Source organism: Salvelinus namaycush, chromosome 10 (genome assembly GCF_016432855.1).
Source record: "Salvelinus namaycush isolate Seneca chromosome 10, SaNama_1.0, whole genome shotgun sequence".
Taxonomy (NCBI): domain Eukaryota; kingdom Metazoa; phylum Chordata; class Actinopteri; order Salmoniformes; family Salmonidae; genus Salvelinus; species Salvelinus namaycush.
Window position 1 is genome coordinate 46,633,337 of NC_052316.1, and position 23,898 is coordinate 46,657,234.

Here is a 23,898-nt window from a genome sequence, read left to right on the forward strand (position 1 = left end):
AGTATTACAGCAGCTCTCCTCTCCTCTCCTCTCCTCTCGTCCCACAGTATAACAGCAGCTCTCCTCTCCTCTCCTCTCGTCCCACAGTATAACAGCAGCTCTCCTCTCCTCTCCTCTCGTCCCACAGTATAACAGCAGCTCTCCTCTCCTCTCGTCCCACAGTATAACAGCAGCTCTCCTCTCCTCTCCTCTCGTCCCACAGTATAACAGCAGCTCTCCTCTCCTCTCCTCTCGTCCCACAGTATAACAGCAGCTCTCCTCTCCTCTCCTCCCACAGTATAACAGCAGCTTTCCTCTCCTCTCCTCTCGTCCCACAGTATAACAGCAGCTCTCCTCTCCTCTCGTCCCACAGTATAACAGCAGCTCTCCTCTCCTCTCCTCTCGTCCCACAGTATAACAGCAGTTCTCCTCTCCTCTCGTCCCACAGTATAGCAGCTGTTCTCCTCTCGCTCTCTGTCTTCTTCCCTATGACAGACACACAGCTAGCTTTCCCACCAGGTCATCTCAGTACAAATGCCAACAGCCGGCCTTCAACATCTGAACTCTATGAACGGGACGATTTATCTCCCTTTAATGGCCTACAGAAACATTGGTTTCCTCTTACGTTTCTCTGCTTGGATGAGCGGTTTCAGATTTAAGACTGTGCTGGGCAGCGGGCCAGAAACATAACTGCTTTCAAGTTGTGATTATTTGCTCAGGGGAAGTCCTCATTCATCAATGTATGGACTAAATTATGGAGGAGAAGGAGAGGGAGTGGAGGAGAATGATATGGGGGCTGAAGGAGAGGGGGCTGAAGGAGCGGGGGCTGAAGGAGAGGGGGGCTGAAGGGGGGCAGGGGCTGAAGGAGAGGGGGCTGAAGGAGAGGGGGGCTGAAGGAGAGGGGGCTGAAGGAGAGGGGGCTGAAGGGGAGGGGCTGAAGGAGAGGGGGGCTGAAGGAGAGGGGGGCTGAAGGAGAGGGGGCTGAAGGGGAGGGGCTGAAGGAGAGGGGGGCTGAAGGAAACGGGGACTGAAGGAGAGGGGGGCTGAAGGAGAGGGGGGCTGAAGGAGAGGGGGCTGAAGGGGAGGGGCTGAAGGAGAGGGGGGCTGAAGGAAACGGGGACTGAAGGAGAGGGGGGCTGAAGGAGAGGGGGGCTGAAGGAGAGGGGGGCTGGATGAGAGGGGGGCTGAAGGAGAGGGGGCTGAAGGAGAGAGGGGCTGAAGGAGAGGGGGGCTGAAGGTGGCCAGGGGCTGAAGGAAAGGGGGGCTGAAGGAGAGGGGGGCTGAAGGAGAGGGGTCTGAAGGGGAGGGGACTGAAGGAGAGGGGGGCTGAAGGAGAGGGGGCTGAAGGAAACGGGGACTGAAGGAGAGGGGGACTGAAGGAGAGGGGGGCTGAAGGAGAGGGGGCTGAAGGAGAGGGGGCTGAAGGAGAGGGAGGCTGAAGGAGAGGGGGTGGAGGAGAAGGTGAAGGAGAGGGGGGTGGAGGAGAAGGAGAGGGGGTGGAGGTGAAGGAGAGGGGGTGGAGGTGAAGGAGAGAAGGGTGGATGAGAAGGAGAGAGGGGTGGAGGAGAAGGTTTGTTCTGTTAGATCTGAAGAAATGGGAAGTTATTCTCTAAAAGTCTAAGCCATTGAGGGGGACAGAAAAAATGTATCATAAGGAATAACGTTTGGAAGTGTCTGGCCTATATCCTATATAAAATATATTTCTGAGTGACTTTGTCATACTGCAAATCAAAGTCAACATAGTAGGGAGATAGCCTACCTCTAGTTTACAGACTTTCATCAATGTTGATGGCGCTTGGCTCGCGCATGCAAATTCAGCTCATACAACATTCGAAAATCGTAATTTTGTTATTTGATGCGTCAAATTATAAGCTTATTTGACGTGTCAAATAGTGTTATTTGACATATATTTTATGACACGCAAAGACCCAAACGGCATTCCATAGTTATAATTTGTATCTCTATCTACAGAATTAAAATAAACTCAAAAGTATTACATTGTATCTCTTCTGTCCATTGTGAGACATTCTAGAACAGATAAGATACAATTATTAATAAGTACAGTACATTTTGGTGTTCAAATCATCAAGTAGTGGATGGGAAATGTAGCCTGGTCCCAGTTGGCAAGACAGCACAAACCTATTTGGGACCAGGCTAGGAAGAACAAACCTGTCCTGTCGCTCTCGCTCATAACGACGCTCACAACCACATCAGACTCTCTTCCTGACTCACCTTTGGTTCTCTTCCTGGTTCTCTTCCTGGTTCTCTTCTTCTATTCCTTCTCAAAGCGTCTCCTTGGGAATAGACCATAGGTATTTCTCCTCACCACCTGTCCTGTCCTGTCCTCCTCCTCTCCTCCCGTCTGTCGATCTCTCATTACCTTTTCTTTCCTTCGTGCTGTTATTGTTTGGTGTTTTTCTTTTTAAAGGTCGACCCACAACCGACGGGTTCCCTGTTGCATGCTATTTATTGTCTTCATCCTCAAACTATGTGTCTTGTCTATTGAATGTGTGTATTTGAAAATCAATGTTGTTATTTTAATCTTCATAAACAAAAGCTATCTTCTCTCAAGAGCATTTTAGATGCACATGTACTGTAGGTAACATATCCCAGACAGACAGAATGTTATTCACATTATCATAGTGATAAACAATGTCCCTACATGCCATGCAACTACAACTTGATCTGCCGATAGCAATAGATTGTAGCTATTCTTGAGAAAACCTTTAAATAGTTACCTTCCTCCTACAGTAGACATAACCTTTATTTGTCTAATAAAGTTGTAACACAACTATCAACAGGACTATACAGAAAACCACCCATCCTGCTTTGCTTTCAGTTTACAGCATACTAGCATACTAAACACTAGAGTAGGTTTTGTAGTTAGTAGTATTAGTTAGTAATATATGTTAGTAGTATTCATGACAGACAGACAGACAGACAGACAGACAGACAGACAGACAGACAGACAGACAGACAGACAGACAGACAGACAGACAGACCACTATGTTAGTAGTATTTATGACAGACAGACAGACAGACAGACAGACAGACAGACAGACAGACAGACAGACAGACAGACAGACAGACAGACAGACAGACCAACCAGAGACCACTATGTTAGTAGTATTCATGACAGACAGACAGACAGACAGACAGACAGACAGACAGACAGACAGACAGACAGACAGACAGACAGACAGACAGACCAAACAGAGACCACTATGTTAGTAGTATTCATGACAGACAGACAGACAGACAGACAGACAGACAGACAGACAGACAGACAGACAGACAGACAGACAGACAGACAGACAGACAGACAGACAGACTATGTTAGTTCAGACCAGGGTCGATGAGCTCTCTGTTCAGTCGTTCTCTCTGCATGGTTAACTCCTCTTCTCCTCCATCAGGACATTCTATCGCTTCGAGGCTGCCTGGGACAGCGCCATGCATAACTCCCTTCTCCTGAACCGGGTCACTCCTTACGGAGAGAAGATCTACATGACCTTGTCGGCCTACCTAGAGGTAACATATATAGTTATATACAGTATATAGTTGTATATAGTGTGATATAAATGACCTTGTCGGCCTACATAGTTATATGAAGGTAGTTATATGTAACTGTACGTGTCTAATGGTAATCGTAAAGCTAGCTTCACAGAAACAATCTGAGAAAATCTACTCATCTTAACTGGACAGGTTCATAACTGGACTGGTTCCTGACTGAACTGGTTCATAACTGGACTGGTTCCTGACTGGACTGGTTCATTACTGGACTGGTTCATAACTGGACTGGTTCCTGACTGAACTGGTTCATAATTGGACTGGTTCATAACTGGACTGGTTCATAACTGGACTGGTTCATAACTGGACTGGTTCATAAATGGACTGGTTCTTAACTGGACTGGTTCATAAATGGACTGGTTCTTAACTGGACTGGTTCCTGACTGAACTGGTTCATAACTGGACTGGTTCATAACTGGACTGGTTCCTGACTGAACTGGTTCCTGACTGAACTGGTTCATAACTGGACTGGTTCCTGACTGAACTGGTTCATAACTGGACTGGTTCATAACTGGACTGGTTCATAACTGGACTGGTTCATAACTGGACTGGTTCCTAACTGGACTGGTTCCTGACTGGACTGGTTAATAACTGGACTGGTTCCTGACTGAACTGGTTCATTACTGGACTGGTTCCTGACTGAACTGGTTCATTACTGGACTGGTTCATAACTGGACTGGTTCCTGACTGGACTGGTTCATAACTGGACTGGTTCATAACTGGACTGGTTCCTGACTGGACTGGTTCCTAACTGGACTGGTTCATTACTGGACTGGTTCCTGACTGAACTGGTTCATTACTGGACTGGTTCATAACTGGACTGGTTCCTGACTGGACTGGTTCCTGACTGAACTGGTTCAACACTGGACTGGTTCCTGACTGAACTGGTTCATAACTGGACTGGTTCATAACTGGACTGGTTCATAACTGGACTGGTTCCTGACTGGACTGGTTCAAAACTGGACTGGTTCCTAACTGGACTGGTTCATAACTGGACTGGTTCCTGACTGAACTGGTTCATAACTGGACTGGTTCCTGACTGGACTGGTTCATAACTGGACTGGTTCCTAACTGGACTGGTTCATAACTGGACTGGTTCCTGACTGAACTGGTTCATAACTGGACTGGTTCCTGACTGGACTGGTTCATAACTGGACTGGTTCCTGACTGAACTGGTTCATTACTGGACTGGTTCATTACTGGACTGGTTCATAACAGGACTGGTTCCTGACTGGACTGGTTCCTGACTGAACTGGTTCAACACTGGACTGGTTCCTGACTGAACTGGTTCATAACTGGACTGGTTCATAACTGGACTGGTTCATAACTGGACTGGTCCATATCTGGACTGGTTCATAACTGGACTGGTTCCTGACTGGACTGGTTCCTGACTGGACTGGTTCATAACTGGACTGGTTCCTGACTGAACTGGTTCATAACTGGACTGGTTCCTGACTGGACTGGTTCATAACTGGACAGGTTCATAACTGGACTGGTTCCTGACTGGACTGGTTCCTGACTGAACTGGTTCAAAACTGGACTGGTTCATAACTGGACTGGTTCCTGACTGAACTGGTTCATAATTGGACTGGTTCATAAATGGACTGGTTCATAACTGGACTGGTTCATAACTGGACTGGTTCATAAATGGACTGGTTCTTAACTGGACTGGTTCATAAATGGACTGGTTCTTAACTGGACTGGTTCCTGACTGAACTGGTTCATAACTGGACTGGTTCATAACTGGACTGGTTCCTGACTGAACTGGTTCCTGACTGAACTGGTTCATAACTGGACTGGTTCCTGACTGAACTGGTTCATAACTGGACTGGTTCATAACTGGACTGGTTCATAACTGGACTGGTTCATAACTGGACTGGTTCCTGACTGGACTGGTTCCTGACTGGACTGGTTAATAACTGGACTGGTTCCTGACTGAACTGGTTCCTGACTGAACTGGTTCATTACTGGACTGGTTCCTGACTGGACTGGTTCCTGACTGAACTGGTTCAACACTGGACTGGTTCCTGACTGAACTGGTTCATAACTGGACTGGTTCATAACTGGACTGGTTCCTGACTGGACTGGTTCATAAATGGACTGGTTCTTAACTGGACTGGTTCCTGACTGAACTGGTTCATAACTGGACTGGTTCATAACTGGACTGGTTCCTGACTGAACTGGTTCCTGACTGAACTGGTTCATAACTGGACTGGTTCCTGACTGAACTGGTTCATAACTGGACTGGTTCATAACTGGACTGGTTCATAACTGGACTGGTTCATAACTGGACTGGTTCCTAACTGGACTGGTTCCTGACTGGACTGGTTAATAACTGGACTGGTTCCTGACTGAACTGGTTCCTGACTGAACTGGTTCATTACTGGACTGGTTCCTGACTGGACTGGTTCCTGACTGAACTGGTTCAACACTGGACTGGTTCCTGACTGAACTGGTTCATAACTGGACTGGTTCATAACTGGACTGGTTCCTAACTGGACTGGTTCCTGACTGGACTGGTTCATAACTGGACTGGTTCCTGACTGAACTGGTTCATTACTGGACTGGTTCATAACTGGACTGGTTCCTGACTGGACTGGTTCCTGACTGAACTGGTTCAACACTGGACTGGTTCCTGACTGAACTGGTTCATAACTGGACTGGTTCATAACTGGACTGGTTCATAACTGGACTGGTTCCTGACTGGACTGGTTCAAAACTGGACTGGTTCCTAACTGGACTGGTTCATAACTGGACTGGTTCCTGACTGAACTGGTTCATAACTGGACTGGTTCCTGACTGGACTGGTTCATAACTGGACTGGTTCCTAACTGGACTGGTTCATAACTGGACTGGTTCCTGACTGAACTGGTTCATAACTGGACTGGTTCCTGACTGGACTGGTTCATAACTGGACTGGTTCCTGACTGAACTGGTTCATTACTGGACTGGTTCATAACAGGACTGGTTCCTGACTGGACTGGTTCCTGACTGAACTGGTTCAACACTGGACTGGTTCCTGACTGAACTGGTTCATAACTGGACTGGTTCATAACTGGACTGGTTCATAACTGGACTGGTCCATATCTGGACTGGTTCATAACTGGACTGGTTCCTGACTGGACTGGTTCCTGACTGGACTGGTTCATAACTGGACTGGTTCCTGACTGAACTGGTTCATAACTGGACTGGTTCCTGACTGGACTGGTTCATAACTGGACAGGTTCATAACTGGACTGGTTCCTGACTGGACTGGTTCCTGACTGAACTGGTTCAAAACTGGACTGGTTCATAACTGGACTGGTTCCTGACTGAACTGGTTCATAACTGGACTGGTTCATAACTGGACTGGTTCCTGACTGAACTGGTTCATAACTGGACTGGTTCAACACTGGACTGGTTCAACACTGGACTGGTTCCTGACTGAACTGGTTCATAACTGGACTGGTTCCTGACTGGACAGGTTCCTGAGTGGACAGGTTCATAACTGGACTGGTTCATAACTGGACTGGTTCATAACTCTACCTACATGTACATATTACCTCAACTAACCAGTGCCCCCGCACATTGACTCTGTACCGGTACCCCCCCCCCCCACCATATAGTCTCGCTAGTGTTATTTTACTGCTGCTCTTTATTTGCATGTTACTTTTATTTCTTAATCTTATCCATATATTTTTTTAAACTGTATTGTTGGTTAGGGGCTTGTAAGTAAGCGTTTCACAGTAAGGTCTATACCTGTTGTATTCAGAGCATGTGACCAAGACAATTTGATTTGATTTGAACTGCCAGTACTGTATCCAAAATGACCCCTACTGTATCTGATGTTATGACCCTTAAGAGGCAGAGAGAGAAATTATCTTTTTGATCCTTTTCCTTTCTGCAGATGGAGAACTGCACTCAGCCCACAGTCATAACCAAAGATTTCTGTATGGTGTTCTACTCTCGAGACGCTAAACTCCCGGCCTCCCGCTCCATCCGAAACCTGTTTGGCACCGGAAGCCTGAGGACAACAGAGGGGTGACTTAATCATCTCTTATGATTATTAGTATTAGCAGAAACATTATATTTCTTCTGTTGCATTCCTGAAAGATTAATTATTAAATCAACTATCATGAAATAAATCATAAAATCAAGTCTGTTACTGTTTATCTCACCACAGTCCTTTGCTTTGGTTGCATTCCTGAAAGATGATGGTTAAATCAATGGAAACAACGGACATGAAATGAACCCGGAGTTGAACCCAGGGTTTTGTTTGTCTGTTGTTTCTTTCTCTGTCCAGGAACCGAGTGACAGGTGTGTACGAGGTCAGCTTGTGTCACCTGGCGGATCACGGGAGCCCAGGTGACACACTTTCTCTTTTGAGCTTCCCCTTTGTCTGGTGTTTCCACATTCTTTCTCAATTCATCTTCCTGCCTCTTTCTCAAAAATGTATTGAAGGAGAAGGTCTGAATTGGAAGGACCTTTTTCTCCAAAACAATTTAAAAGGAGACAAGGAGATAAAACGCAACGAATCCAAACAAAATCGAGAGATAATAGATAAAGTGTATTTCTGCTTTGTTTGTCTGATCCCTGACCTCTAACCATTGACCTTATTCAACCCCCCCAGGAATGCAGAGGAGACGTCGGCGGGTGCTGGACACCTCGGTGGCATACGTCCGAGGGGAGGAGAACCTGGCTGGGTGGAGGCCACGCAGTGACAGCCTCATCCTGGACCACCAGTGGGAACTGGAGAAACTCAGCCTCCTACAGGAGGTATGTTCAACTACACCCTATACCCTACACCCTATAACCTACACCCTACACCATACACATATATCCTACACCCTACACCATACACCTATATCCTACACCCTACACCATACACATATATCCTACACCCTACACCATACACCTATATCCTACACCCTATACTCTACACCCTATACCCTACAACCTATACCTTACACCCTACTATACCTATACCCTATATACTATACACTACATCTATACACTACACCCTATACCCTACACCTATACCCTACGTCGTACACCCTACACCCTACAAATACAGGTTAGGGTTGGTTGGTTATTTAGTTACTTACTTAGTTAGTTATGGTTATCTGTTTCATTCAGGTGGAGAAGACGAGACACTACCTGCTCCTGAGGGAGAAGCTAGAGTCCACCCTGCTGTTGGATCAGGAAGGGTTGTTGTCCTGTGTGTCTGTGGAGCAGAGTGAGTCCCCTCAGCCTTCCGAAGGCCACGCCCAGGACCTCAGCCCCACAGCTGACGCCCCCAACGAGAGGCAGAGGGAGCTAGCCGCTAAGGTCAGTGTCTCTTCTTCTTTAAAAAAAGTCACCTTGTTACTTAAATATTCCCGTTCTTGCTTACGAGTAAAGCCGCGGGAAGATGTTTTGAATTGCATTGCCTGTATCTATAATCAAATTTGTGTAGTGGCATACAGTTGAGCAGACACATTTTTGGGGATTTCGACACATGGGGATTTTTATTAACCTTTTATAAACACATTTCATGCACTTCTACATCATTTACAGGATAAAAGAAATTAGCAGAATATTTTTCAATACCACATGAATGGCCAAATGCAGGTTACAGTCTTATTCTAAAGTTGATTAAATAGTTTTTTTCCCTCATCAATCTACATGAGAATCCCCATAATGACAAAGCAAAAACAGGTTTTTAGAAATTTTTGCAGATGTATTACAAATTAAAAACCGAAATAGCGTATTTACATAAGTATTCAGACCCTTTGCTATGAGACTCAAAATTGAACTCAGGTGCATCCTGTTTCCATTGATCATCCTTGATATGTTTCGACAACTTGATTTGTGTCCTCCTGTGGTAAATTCAATTGATTGGACATGATTTGGACAGTTTAATCTCAATCTCTTCATTCAAAGACTCAATCATGGACACACTTACTGACAGAGTTGCAAAGAAAAAGCCATATCTCAGGCTGGCCAATAAAAAGATAGGCAAAAGAACACAGACACTGGACAGAGGAACTCTGCCTAGAAGGCCAGCATCCCGGAGTCGCCTCTTCATGGTTGACATTGAGACTGGTGTTTGCGGGTACTATTTAATGAAGCTGCCAGTTGAGAACTTGTGAGGCATCTGTTTCTAAAATTCCCATAAGAGTCAGGACTGGCTGTTCCCATAAGAGTCAGGACTGGCTGTTCCCATAAGAGTCAGGACTGGCTGTTCCCATAAGAGTCAGGACTGGCTGTTCCCATAAGAGTCAGGACTGGCTGTTCCCATAAGAGTCAGGACTGGCTGTTCCCATAAGAGTCAGGACTGGCTGTTCCCATAAGAGTCAGGACTGGCTGTTCCCATAAGAGTCAGGACTGGCTGTTCCCATAAGAGTCAGGACTGGCTGTTCCCATAAGAGTCAGGACTGGCTGTTCCCATAAGAGTCAGGACTGGCAGCCATTGCTAGTGTACCATGAGTTTAACAGTCAAAGTACCAGGGTTAGAGGTTCCAAATTCCTTCTATGGATTATATCTATGGTCACAATGGAACAAGCTGTTCTATATTTGGTGTGTGTGCTGCCCAGATTGTGTCCTTCCCAACTGTAAAACCTGCTTAGACGCTATTTATCCTTTGTAGCTAAATTATGCCTTCTGGTGTGATATTTAGAATTATTTTATTTATGTCTGTTCAGACAGGACTAATTACATTTTGGGGGTAAATTATAATTTTTTATATCCACATTTTTGGGCAAGATTATTTCAATTTATCAGCCGCAGCACCTCCCAGCACCTCTACTTCCTGTGGCTATGCTTGAGTGTCCCTTTTAAATGTGGTTTGTGGCCCACTTAAGCCTTCTCCTTAGGTAACCGTTTCGGAGTTTTTTTTGTTGTAAAGCCCATTGCTCTGAGACTTTTAAAGATGTATTTTGTCTCTACCACTCACCAGTGTCTACGGCTACTCGCCCACTCCTTCAACAGAGAGTACAGCCACGTGTATGTCAGCGCCAGTGAAAGCAAGGTAGACTTCCTTCCTGTGTCACTTTACTATGATGGGTTTTCATGTATGTTTGAAGGTTTGAAGTTACTTAGATGTGAGGAATCTACGAGTGGGGATATGACGTGTTCGTTTTTCTCAGTGAACTTTTTCCAGACAGGGTTTTGACATGCTGTATGTGTGTGTGTGTGTGTGTGTGTGTGTGTGTGTGTGTGTGTGTGTGTGTGTGTGTGTGTGTGTGTGTGTGTGTGCATTTTGACATGTGCTTGTTTGTGTGTGTACATGTACGTGTGTGTGTGTGTGTGTGTGTGTGTGTGTGTGTGTGTGTGTGTGTGAGTTTGTGTATGTGCTTGTGTGTTTGTGTGTGTGTGTCTTTCCAGCTGTCTGAAATGTCAGTGACTCTGTTGAGGGAGTCGACCTCTGCCACGGCCCTTGACACCCTCACCCCCTCCTCGACGTGCCCTTCATTGGTGGAGGGATGCTACCCCAAGACTGAAACACTCAGGTCAGTAATAACACACTTCTGCTACCGTTACACACGACACTAACAGACTCAGGGCTGCCGCGGTAACACTCATTTCTTGTGGATAGTTTGACGTCACATAAAATGGTTTTGGGATTGAGAGGACTAACGAGGAACTTTGTTCCCGGTGTGCAGATTTTCCAATCACTGATCATCTGGTCAGATCCTCATTTTTACAGGTGGGGAGGGAACATTCGGCTCATGTTTTGGCTGAGAGTTTCCGTTTAGTTGGGGGGTGGAGACTTGGAGAGTCTGGTTAGTATCTCATCTTCAACATCTCCCCAGAACATAATCCAGCATCTGACTCAATTATTACATTTTAGCTCTGGGTTTCTGAGATTATGGCAAGACTGAATTCAGATCAGACCTAAGATACACCTGGCCTGTCATCACACATAACATCTACAGACACCTGCAAGAGGAGGCTGGTGAGGGGAGGACAGCTCATAATAATGGATGGAATGGAGTACCTGGGCTAGTATCAATCACATGGCAGACCTGGTGTTTGATGCTATTCCATTTGTTCCGCTCCTGCCATTGTTATGAGCCCGTCCTCCCCATTTAAACCGGCCATCTCTGACACCTACTGGTACCTGTTATGAGTCTGTCCTCCCCATTTAAACCGGCCATCACTGACACCTACTGGTACCTGTTATGAGCCAGTCCTCCCCATTTAAACCGGCCATCACTGACACCTACTGGTACCTGTTATGAGCCAGTCCTCCCCATTTAAACCGGCCATCACTGACACCTACTGGTACCTGTTATGAGCCAGTCCTCCCCATTTAAACCGGCCATCACTGACACCTACTGGTACCTGCTATGAGCCAGTCCTCCCCATTTAAACCGGCCATCACTGACACCTACTGGTACCTGCTATGAGCCCGTCCTCCCCATTTAATCCGGCCATCACTGACACCTACTGGTACCTGCTATGAGCCAGTCCTCCCCATTTAAACCGGCCATCACTGACACCTACTGGTACCTGTTATGAGCCAGTCCTCCCCATTTAAACCGGCCATCACTGACACCTACTGGTACCTGTTATGAGCCAGTCCCCCCCATTTAAACCGGCCATCACTGACACCTACTGGTACCTGCTATGAGCCCGTCCTCCCCATTTAAACAAGCCATCACTGACACCTACTGGTACCTGTTATGAGCCAGTCCCCCCCATTTAAACCGGCCATCACTGACACCTACTGGTACCTGCTATGAGCCCGTCCTCCCCATTTAAACCGGCCATCACTGACACCTACTGGTACCTGCTATGAGCCCGTCCTCCCCATTTAAACCGGCCATCACTGACACCTACTGGTACCTGCTATGAGCCAGTCCTCCCCATTTAAACCGGCCATCACTGACACCTACTGGTACCTGTTATGAGCCCGTCCTCCCCATTTAAACCGGCCATCACTGACACCTACTGGTACCTGTTATGAGCCCGTCCTCCCCATTTAAACCGGCCATCACTGACACCTACTGGTACCTGTTATGAGCCCGTCCTCCCCATTTAAACCGGCCATCACTGACACCTACTGGTACCTGCTATGAGCACGTCCTCCCCATTTAATCCGACCATCACTGACACCTACTGGTACCTGCTATGTATTTCACCTACTGTTGGAAGTGTACATGGTTAATAGACACTACTTACATTGTATGTCAGGCTGTCTATCCCATAGAGATAGTTTGAGGACTCATCTCTGTATCTGTGCCATTATGGCACCTGTGACAGCATGAGCAGTGCCATTGAAGCAGCATCGCATTTGTGGAAACCAAGACTGTTCTCAGGAAAGGCTTGGTTGTAGCTAGATATGATTGCGTCAGGTCGGGGAACATTTTCGCGTTTTAGCTAACCCTTTTCCTAACTTGCTGAGTTAGTTCTCCTAACCTGCTGAGTTAGTTCTCCTAACCTGCTGAGTTAGTTCTCCTAACCTGCTACGTTAGTTCTCCTAACCTGCTGAGTTAGTTCTCCTAACCTGCTGAGTTAGTTCTCCTAACTTGCTGAGTTAGTTCTCCTAACTTGCTGCGTTAGTTCTCCTAACTTGCTGAGTTAGTTCTCCTAACTTGCTGAGTTAGTTCTCCTAACTTGCTGAGTTAGTTCTCCTAACCTGCTACGTTAGTTCTCCTAACCTGCTGAGTTAGTTCTCCATACCTGCTGCGTTAGTTCTCCTAACTTGCTGAGTTAGTTCTCCTAACTTGCTGAGTTAGTTCTCCTAACTTGCTGAGGTAGTTCTCCTAACCTGCTGAGGTAGTTCTCCTAACCTGCTGAGTTAGTTCTCCTAACCTGCTGAGTTAGTTCTCCTAACCTGCTGAGTTAGTTCTCCTAACCTGCTGCGTTAGTTCTCCTAACTTGCTGCGTTAGTTCTCCTAACTTGCTGAGTTAGTTCTCCTAACCTGCTGAGTTAGTTCTCTTAACCTGCTGAGTTAGTTCTCTTAACCTGCTGAGTTAGTTCTCTTAACCTGCTGAGTTAGTTCTCTTAACCTGCTGAGTTAGTTCTCTTAACCTGCTGAGTTAGTTCTCCTAACCTGCTGAGTTAGTTCTCCTAACTTGCTGCGTTAGTTCTCCTAACCTGCTGAGTTAGTTCTCTTAACCTGCTGAGTTAGTTCTCCTAACTTGCTGCGTTAGTTCTCCTAACCTGCTGCGTTAATTCGCCTAACCTGCTGCGTTAGTTCTCCTAACCTGCTGAGTTAGTTCTCCTAACCTGTTGAGTTAGTTCTCCTAACTTGCTGAGTTAGTTCTCCTAACTTGCTGAGTTAGTTCTCCTAACTTGCTGAGTTAGTTCTCCTAACTTGCTGAGTTAGTTCTCCTAACCTGCTGAGTTAGTTCTCCTAACCTGCTGAGTTAGTTCTCCTAACTTGCTGAGTTAGTTCTCCTATCCTGCTGAGTTAGTTCTCCTAACCTGCTGAGTTAGTTCTCCTAACCTGCTGAGTTAGTTCTCCTAACCTGCTGAGTTAGTTCTCCTAACCTGCTGAGTTAGTTCTCCTAACCTGCTGAGTTAGTTCTCCTAACCTGCTGCGTTAGTTCTCTTAATAACCTGCTACGAAAGTGACTTCTGCTAGTCAAAACTGGCAGACCTGCCCTGAGAACAGTTTTGGTTTGCACTAATGCGATGCTCCGCCATTGAGGCCATCTCCATTTTAAAGTAGTACATTTTCTTGTTATTTTGTGTTTGAAAAAAGTGTAAAGCTAATATTGGTGATTTCTTGACACCTGCAGTGCTGGAGTCCTGAACCAAATCCTATGTGCCATTAATGTATTATGGCCACTAGATGGCGGTGAAAAACCTTAAAGACATTTACAAACTACTGCACCTAATTTAAAAGAAGGCAATGCTCTGATCATTGGCTGATTATTCCCAACCCCATATGAATCCCCACCCAGTTGACTACTTAAAACGGGTGGAATGGCTCAATGCCAATATCCATGCTAAAACGGGTGGAATGGCTCAATGCCAATATCCATGCTAAAACGGGTGGAATGGCTCAATGCTAATATCCATGCTAAAACGGGTGGAATGGCTCAATGCCAATATCCATGCTAAAACAGGTGGAATGGCTCAATGCTAATATCCATGCTAAAACGGGTGGAATGGCTCAATGCTAATATCCATGCTAAAACGGGTGGAATGGCTCAATGCTAATATCCATGCTAAAACAGGTGGAATGGCTCAATGCCAATATCCATGCTAAAACAGGTGGAATGGCTCAATGCCAATATCCATGCTAAAACAGGTGGAATGGCTCAATGCCAATATTCATGCTAAAACGGGTGGAATTGCTCAATGCCAATATCCTTGCTAAAATGGGTGGAATCGCTCAATGCCAATATCCATGCTAAAACGGGTGGAATGGCTCAATGCCAATATCCATGCTAAAACGGGTGGAATGGCTCAATGACAATATCCAGGCTAAAATGGGTGGAATCGCTCAATGCCAATATCCATGCTAATACGGGTGGAATCGCTCAATGCTAAAATCCATGCTAAAACGGGTGGAAGCGCTCAATGCTAAAATCCATGCTAAAACGGGTGGAATGGCTCAATGCCAATATCCATGCTAAAACGGGTGGAATGGCTCAATGCCAATATCCATGCTAAAACGGGTGGAATGGCTCAATGCTAATATCCATGCTAAAACGGGTGGAATCGCTCAATGCTAATATCCATGCTAAAACGGGTGGAATGGCTCAATGCCAATATCCATGCTAAAACGGGTGGAATGGCTCAATGCTAATATCCATGCTAAAACGGGTGGAATCGCTCAATGCTAATATCCATGCTAAAACGGGTGGAATGGCTCAATGCCAATATCCATGCTAAAACGGGTGGAATCGCTCAATGCTAATATCCATGCTAAAACGGGTGGAATGGCTCAATGCTAAAATCCATGCTAAAACGGGTGGAATCGCTCAATGCTAATATCCATGCTAAAACAGGTGGAATCGCTCAATGCTAATATCCATGCTAAAACGGGTTATATCTAAGATGGGTTCTCTAACTATCTCTATGGTCTATCCCCACATGGAAAACTTTTCTTCCTCCGTCTCTCCAACCAGAGCCACCAAGCTTCGCTCCCGATGTGCCAGCCCCAACCCTGACTGCTCACAGCGGGATGGAGAGGTCAAGAAGTCCTCTGGTGGGGTTGCCGCCCCGGAGGTTAAACCCAGGGTGCGCCGCTTTGTACCAGACATCCAAGAGATCCGGGTCAGGTGAGGAGGCTTCAGAGATGTATTGATTGATTGGTTGATTGATTGATTTATGGCTTAGTAGACTTGGTGGAATTTACCTCATCAAAGTGCTTTTCACACTACTGAGGCAAAATGTGTCAAGCTCTACTGAGCTGGCCTTGTTACCTATCCACCATAGTTGCTGCTCACATCTTGAAAACGACAATGTGTAAAATAAAATATCAGAGCCAGCAAAGTGTCGTGTCTTTGGCATCATTAAAACTGAAGACTTATCTTTATCAAAAATTCTCTGTAATTATTATTACGTGAATAAACTACTTAATCATGTAACTGTAAGTAACTAGGAAGTCGGGGCACCAAGGAAAATATTCAGATTACAATGTTATAATTTTCCTAATATAACTTTCAGATATTTTAATATCTGATCATTTAGTCTTCTGATTAATGAATTATTACTTACCTCACGTTAGTCTCCTTCCAAACGTCATAAATTGTTGGTTATCTGCACGAACCCAGTCTTCACTATGAGTCATCCATACATAAATTGTCTTAAAATCATTTATGTACTAACTAAGTAATTCACAGAAATGCATCACACAAACAAACAAAATTGATATGTTGACAAAGAAATGATAGGAGAATGTGCCCTAGTGGGCTAAACCGGTATGGCGGCTTGTTAGACAGAGTGATAACTATAACAATTGAAATGCTAATCCTTTGCACATGAACGCTCACTCATTCGGGAATAATTGCAATCAATATATATATTTACGCTCAGTGTGTCGTCGGGATCTCTGTTGAAAAGTTTGTTTCTGTTGGAGAGTCTGTCCGCCCTCTCTCTCTCTCTGTCGTGGTTAGAATGTATAGTTCAGAGTGACATTCATTCATGTCGTTATAGAATAGGTGTTTCAGCGGTTGTCGGTCTTCGCGTTCAATGATACCGAATTCCTAGCTGCAGACTAGTAATTAATATCAAAGACTTTTTCTTATTCTGTCAGTATCGATAGTCTAAGAATTTAACCACGTGGTATGGTTAAAAGATTCAGCCATCTACTCAAACCTTAAGTTTATGGTCTCTACTCAAACCTTGGCCCTCTCGTGGTAAGCTGGTCTGCAACCTTTAGCCATCTCTCGTAATTGAGGTAAGCTCGGTCTTCTCTCAAACCTTGGCCCTCTCGTTATCGAGGTAAGCTGGTCTGGTGATAGAAAACCCGGGTGGGGGTCTTATTCGGAAGAGCAGAAAAGGGCCTGTCCCAGGACGCCAGACCATAACTGTGCTCATGGGCGGTCCTCTGATTTAGTTAAACTCCAAAGGGAAGTTTCTCTCTATACTGTGGCCATGAGAAGATAATCTCCTCCAGGAATTTACGAATTTACGGGGGATGGTGCTTTCTGTACCCAAAGAGGGCAACGTCATGACAAAAGCTGGTTTGGGTCGGCATGGTAGTGTGAAAAGTGAACAAGTGTAGTAACAATCTTGATCTTTCCACCAGCCCCATTGTGTCAAAGAAGGGCTACCTGCATTTCCTGGAGCCTAATACCAACGGCTGGGTGAAGCGTTATGTGGTGGTGAGACGTCCGTACGTCTATATCTACAATACAGAGAGAGACAGCGTGGAGAGAGCCATCCTCAACCTCTCCTCTGCCCATGTCAAGTACAGCGAGGACCAGCAGGCCATGCTCAAGGTTGGTATCCTTTTACCTGTCGATACATCTTTACCTGACACCTTGACCTGGCACCTTTATCTGGCACCTTTACACATCTTTACCTGACACCTTGACCTGGCACCTTTATCTGGCACCTTTACACATCTTTACCCTGACACCTTGACCTGGCATCTTTATCTGGCACCTTTACACATCTTTACCTGATACCTTTAGCTGACACCTTCACACACCTTTACTTGACACCTTTACACATCTTAACCCGGCACCTTTACAAACCTTTACCTGACACCTTTACACACCAATACCTGACACCGTTACACACCTTTACACACCCTAACCTGACACCTTTACACACCTTTACCTGACACCTTTACACACCTTTACCTGACACCTTTACACACCCTAACCTGACACCTTTTACAAACCTTGACCTGACACCTTTACACACCTTTACCTGACACCTTTACACACCAATACCTGACACCTTTACACACCCTAACCTGACACCTTTACACACCTTTACCTGACACCTTTACACACCCTAACCTGACACCTTTTACAACACAATGTTTTGAGGAGCGCCCTCCATCACTGCTGTTTTCAGATCTCACGTTTTTGATGTGATTCAAGGATGGACTCTTAACTGGCCAATCCAGAACAGTCCAGCATCTCTTCTTGAACCATTTCTCTGTGTTACCTTATGTGTGTTTGGAGTTGTTTTCCTGATGGAAGACCCAATGAAGACTTAGTTTTTGGATACTGGTTTAAACATTGGACTCCAAAACACCTGATCATCTGCAGATTTTGTGACCACTTGCGCATTTCAAAAGGCCCTCAGTACCTGAGGCAGCAAAGCCATGTTTGAGTCTAGGTAGGGTGTTCTTTTCATTGAATGCTTCATTTGGTTGTCTGTAAACACAGCACTGATCTGTATTGCCAAAGCTCTCTTATTTTTGTTTCATTAGTCCACAAAACATTTTCCCAAGGATTTAGGCTCTGGTACTGGGGATCTTGAACATGTGTAAGACATCATGAAATCAGTCGATTACTAAGGTGTTTTGGAATCCAATGTTCAACCCAGTGTCCAGAAACGGTGTTTTTTTAGTTTGAATTTTCCAGCAGGACAACAAACCTAAACACACAAAAAACGAAAAAAAACAAAGCACCCTGGAATGGTAAAAGAAGAAAGGCTGGAATGTTCTGGATTGGCTGGACTGTTCTGGATTGGCTGGACTGTTCTGGATTGGCTGGACTGATTGGCCAATGATTCAGATATGAATCACATCCGTAATCTATGGCAAGAGCTGAAAACAGCAGTTGGTTGAGAGCACCCCTTAAACATTGAATAGTTGGTGCAATTTACTGCTGAAAAGTGGGGCAAATTGCCAGTAGAAAGGTGTAGGAAGCTCATTGATGGTACAAGAAACACTTACCTGCAGTTATCTTGGCAAAAAGGCTGTGCAACCAAGTACTAGCTCCAGTCATTTTAAATTAAAATGGTCAAATTAAATTTACAAAAATAAAATTGGTTCTGCAATCTGTGGAGTACAATATTTTTTTTTTTTTACAATTACAGTGCCAATATATTTGGCCGCAACTAAACTCAGCAAATTAAAAGAAACGTCCCTTTTTCAGGACCCTGTCTTTCAAAGATAATTCGTAAAAATCCAAATAACTTCACAGATCTGCATTGCAAAAGGGTTTAAACACTGTTTCTCATGCTTGTTCAATGAACAATTAATGAACATGCACCTGTGGAACGCTCGTTAGACACTAACAGCTTACAGACGGTAGGCAATTAAGGTCACAGTTATGAAAACTTAGGACACTAAAGAGGACTTTCTACTTACTCTGAAAAATACCAAAAGAAAGATGCTCAGGGTCCCTGCTCATCTGCATGAACGTGCCTTAGGCATGCTGCAAGGAGGCTTGAGGACTGCAGATGTGGCCAAGGCAATAAATTGCAATGTCCGTACTGTGAGATGCCTAAGACAGCGCTACAGGGAGACAGGACAGGCAGCTGATCGTCCTCGCAGTGGAAGACCACGGGTAACAACACCTGCACAGGATCGGTACATCCGAACATCACACCTGCAGGACAGGTACAGGATGGCAACAACAACTGCCCGAGTTACACCAGGATCGCACAATCCCTCCATCAGTGCTCAGACTGACCAGGCTGAGAGAGGCTGGACTGAGGGCTTGTAGGCCTGTTGTAAGGCAGGTCCTCACCAGACATCACCGGCAACAACGATGGGCACAAACCCACCGTCGCTGGACCAGACAGGACTTGCAAAAAGTGCTCTTCGGTTTTGTCTCACCAGGGGTGATGGTCGGATTCACATTTATCGTTGAAGGAATGAGCGTTACACCGAGACCTGTATTCTGGAGCGGGAACGATTTGGAGGTGGAGGGTCCGTCATGGTCTGAGGCGATGTGTCACAGCATCATCGAACTGAGCTTGTTGTCATTGCAGGCAATCTCAACGCTGTGCGTTACAGGGAAGACATCCTCCTCCCTCATGTGATACCCTTCCTGCAGGCTCATCCTGACATGACCCTCCAGCATGACAATGCCACCAGCCATAGTGCTCGTTCTGTGCGTGATTTCCAGCAAGACAGGAATGTCAGTGTTCTGCCATGGCCAGCGAAGAGCCCGGATCTCAATCCCATTGAGCACGTATGGGACCTGTTGGATCGGAGGGTGAGGGCTAGGGCCATTCCCCCCTGAAATGTCAGAGAACTTGCAGGTGCCTTGGTGGAAGAGTGGGGTACCATCTCACAGCAATAACTGGCAAATCTGGTGCAGTCCATGAGGAGGAGATGCACTGCAGTACTTAATGCAGCTGGTGGCCACACCAGATACTGACTGTTACTTTTGATTTTGACCCCCCCTTTGTTCAGGGACACATTATTCCATTTCTGTTAGTCACATGTCTGTGGAATTTGTTCAGTTTATGTCTCAGTTGTTGAATCTTGTTATGTTCATACAAATATTTACACTTGTTAAGTTTGCTGAAAATAAACGCAGTTGACAGTGAGAGGACGTTTCTTTTTTTTGCTTGAGTTTATATGTACTGCATTTGAAAAGACTCACAGAGAATGTCATGTTTTTACTCCTCTCTCTTCCTACCTACCCTCAAAAGTAAGCTTGCTCTGGGCAGCTAGCTGGTTTTAACATTACTGTACCTCTCCGTGTTTCCCCAACAGACCCCAAACACGTTTGCTGTGTGTACAGAGCACCGCGGTATACTGCTCCAAGCCAGCAATGACAAGGAGATGCACGACTGGCTCTATGCTTTTAACCCTCTCCTGGCTGGATCCATCAGGTAACATGGATGATACACTAAGGTTTTTTTGTTTTTCCCTTAATAAATAATAAAAATAATGAATTGAATTTGTATAGCACATTTCTACCAACTAAGGTACTCAAAGTGCTTTACATAGTACGAGAGAAACTGACCTCATCCACCACCTTCATTTTTACTAACATTGGTTTTGCTTATAGCGACTATTTTTAAGAACGTTTTAATTACAATGATAGTGATCGTAGGTGTTTATTTTTATTTTTATGACTTTAGTTACACTGGAAAAGAGTGTCTGCTAAATAACTAAAATGTAATTGTAAACTTTATATCCCAGTTGAATTATAACTATACAGGAGTTTTCTTTCAAATGCATGTTTCAATGTATTACATGTGTACCAATCAAAAACATCTGTTAGAGTCAGACAGGTAGAGTGACGAATGAGGTGAGACCCTCACTTCCATAAAAGGAGCCACTCTCCCGCCCTCTGGTTACTCTCGCTTCTCTTCCTCACCCAAAGAGTGTCACTACTCTAGCTCTCCTCATATCGACTGGATACCTGTTACCTTTCGAGTAGAAATTCTCTTTTCTACTTCTCAGTTTCCGTTGGTAGCTAGCATTGCTGCTAGCTATTGAGACTCGGTTAGCCCACGCTGCAAGGCTAAGTTGGCTAGCTTGCTGAAAGGCAAGCTAGCCTCACTAGTATAACCTACCTGCAAGATGGTAGCTTTGCTAGCTCCCTTTTAAGTCTAGTTAACATATGTTCACCCATTCTGTTAGCTAAACCAACCCTCTCTGCCTTCACAGCAACATCTGTGCCTTTTTCAGAAGGCAAACTGTCATTTGGTTTCCTTGAGCTAGCACTGAGCTAGCCACGGCATACCTTCACCACGAGGTAGCTGCTAGCTAGATAACCCCCCACTAGCCTCCACTCCCTTCCCTCAATGTCTGAGGACGTAGTGGTGAAGGTGAGTTAGGTTGATGGCGAGGATGACGATGGGATCAATCTCACGGAAATCCTTGAGATGGTCGTCATTCCCCAACTCCTGCACTGTGTTTTTCCACCCTCTCAGGCCCGCAGACCTGACGGCCCTTAGAGCATTGGCGCTGCCCCTCTTCCAGTGAAGTTTGGGCTCCATCATATCTGTAAGCCACGGCTAGACTCAACATCGAATGGTCATCTTCTGTAGGGGCTCAAGACCCGTCAAGGGACCTGTACGACAGGAAGAGACTCCAGCCCACACAGCCCCGATAAAGGACCTGCTCGCCGCAGTACCAACTTGCCTAAGGGAAGCTACGAGCTCTCGGGATAAACCCATTACCCACAGGATTCTTGCTAAGAGTATCCCGAGCCTGGACATGCACAATATGGAGGAATCTGGGTTTGGCAACCTTTCCACGGTGGAGCCGTCACTGGCTCACCCCCTCAGCCCCTAGCTCCTTGTTACCAGCGCTTCACTCCCTGGAAAGGCCTCATTAAAACCGTCAACGTGACCTCTTTATTGTTGGTTTTCAAGGTGGAGGAAGCAGCTGGACTCAGACACCCTAGACCCAGATGCCTGGGAGGAGATTGGGAGGAGATCTGTATGATTACAGACCTGATTACAGGCCTCCCGTAGTGCCATCCAAGGCTGTGGTCATACTATGAGCAAGAAAGAGCCCTTTGGCTGAGCTTATCCAGTTTTAACAGACAAAGAAGAAAGTGGACCTCCTCGATTTTAGCCTCTGAAAAGCGCACAGACGTCATATTCCACCTTCTTTCACTTTTACTACTACCCTTGGCGTCCCTAGCGTATCGGTGGACTGTGCTCGACCAGTGTTTTTCAGGTTAATTACCTAACCTCATTTTTATCCCGGGTCGACTTTTTTCCTATTGACGCACCTCGAAGACTATGGCTTTTTTACCCTGACGCTTTTCCCCTAGAAGGACATCCCGTGTTGTTGTTCAGTGTGTGCAAAGGTGTCATACTCTTCGCTCATTGGGCTACCACCCTCGAGTGGGACTTTCTCTTTTTGACTGTATCCTGATGATTCATGGGGGATCAAAAAAAGGAAAGGAGGACCAAGGCACTCTTCATATCATTAATTTAAATTCCTTTATTTATATGGCATGTTCAATGGAAAAACTAAGTTAAAAAAAAAACTCAGACGCGTTTCGTCTGCACGGCCTTCGTCAGGGAGTACAAAGAAAAAAAGGATAAAACCATTGTATTTATCTTAGGAAGGATCCTCTACTACACAGGATATGACCTCATGTCTCATGATGCTGAGACTGGAGTTTTGTACTGGGCTCTCCCCCACTTAGTTATGAGGATTTTCCTGGTGGGGAGGGGGTTGTCTTTGCACCTTCTTTGTTCTTATTCCCTTCGTTTCGGGACCTCTGAGGGTTGCTACGTTTGGGAATTCCCTGGCTTCGTAAAAGCATATTTCTTGCGATCAGGGAGTTGGCCATATCCCTACATGATACATCTTAACAAGAGTATTTGAAAGAGAACTTGTCCCCGGTTCTCTGATAATATGAGTGAGATGTATCACCGCATTCCCCATGCTTACAAGAGCTTGAGGAAGAGAAGCGAGAATAACCAGAGGGTGGGGAAGGTGGCTCCTTTTAATGGAAGTGAGGGTCTCACCTCATTCGCCACTCTACCTGTCTGTCTCCAACATACATTTTTTGATTGGTACTTCCAAGAGTAGGCGGTTCTTGGCGAACCCCTCACATGTGATATATCTCTCTCATATTATCAGAGAACCGGGGTTACGCAACGTTTTATCTACTGTATGTTATTATTCAGTATGTTGCGATGCAGTAAATATGAAGAAAAATCCGAATGGTTGGTATTTTGAATCCATATACAATATATTCTCTCCTCCCCTTTTTGTCTCCACCAGATCAAAACTCTCCAGAAGGAGAGCTGGACAGATGAGGATGTGAAACAAACAATCAAACAACAACAACGTCTTATAAAGAAGATAGAAAACATTCGAACGCAAAGAGACTAACCTGTATATAAATCCCAGATGACTCCTGTGCTTATCCCACCCCCCCCTGTCCATCCTACACTAGTAACCCGCTCTTCTTCCTTCTGCACACGCTCACTTTATCACAAGCTGACCACCTGTGTATCTGAGGCCTCCATCATCGTTGTGTGTCTGTCAGGCCTGTACTGCTTGTCTGTCTGTGTGGGCTTTATCATCTGG

The 23,898-nt window shown here is 45.5% G+C and overlaps 1 protein-coding gene across 1 annotated transcript in view; it reads left to right on the forward strand.

Annotated features, from left to right (window-relative positions):
- Positions 1-23,632, forward strand: part of kif1aa (kinesin family member 1Aa) — a 130,569-nt gene extending 106,937 nt beyond the window's left edge. The window contains exons 34-44 of the mRNA XM_039001780.1: positions 3,393-3,507; positions 7,433-7,566; positions 7,829-7,890; positions 8,156-8,301; positions 8,662-8,853; positions 10,464-10,535; positions 10,892-11,016; positions 15,596-15,748; positions 17,221-17,413; positions 20,605-20,723; positions 23,590-23,632. Of these exons, the coding sequence (XP_038857708.1) occupies positions 3,393-3,507; positions 7,433-7,566; positions 7,829-7,890; positions 8,156-8,301; positions 8,662-8,853; positions 10,464-10,535; positions 10,892-11,016; positions 15,596-15,748; positions 17,221-17,413; positions 20,605-20,723; positions 23,590-23,632 (1,354 nt within the window). The remainder of the gene's footprint in view (positions 1-3,392; positions 3,508-7,432; positions 7,567-7,828; positions 7,891-8,155; positions 8,302-8,661; positions 8,854-10,463; positions 10,536-10,891; positions 11,017-15,595; positions 15,749-17,220; positions 17,414-20,604; positions 20,724-23,589) is intronic.
- Positions 23,633-23,898: the final 266 nt, after the last annotated feature.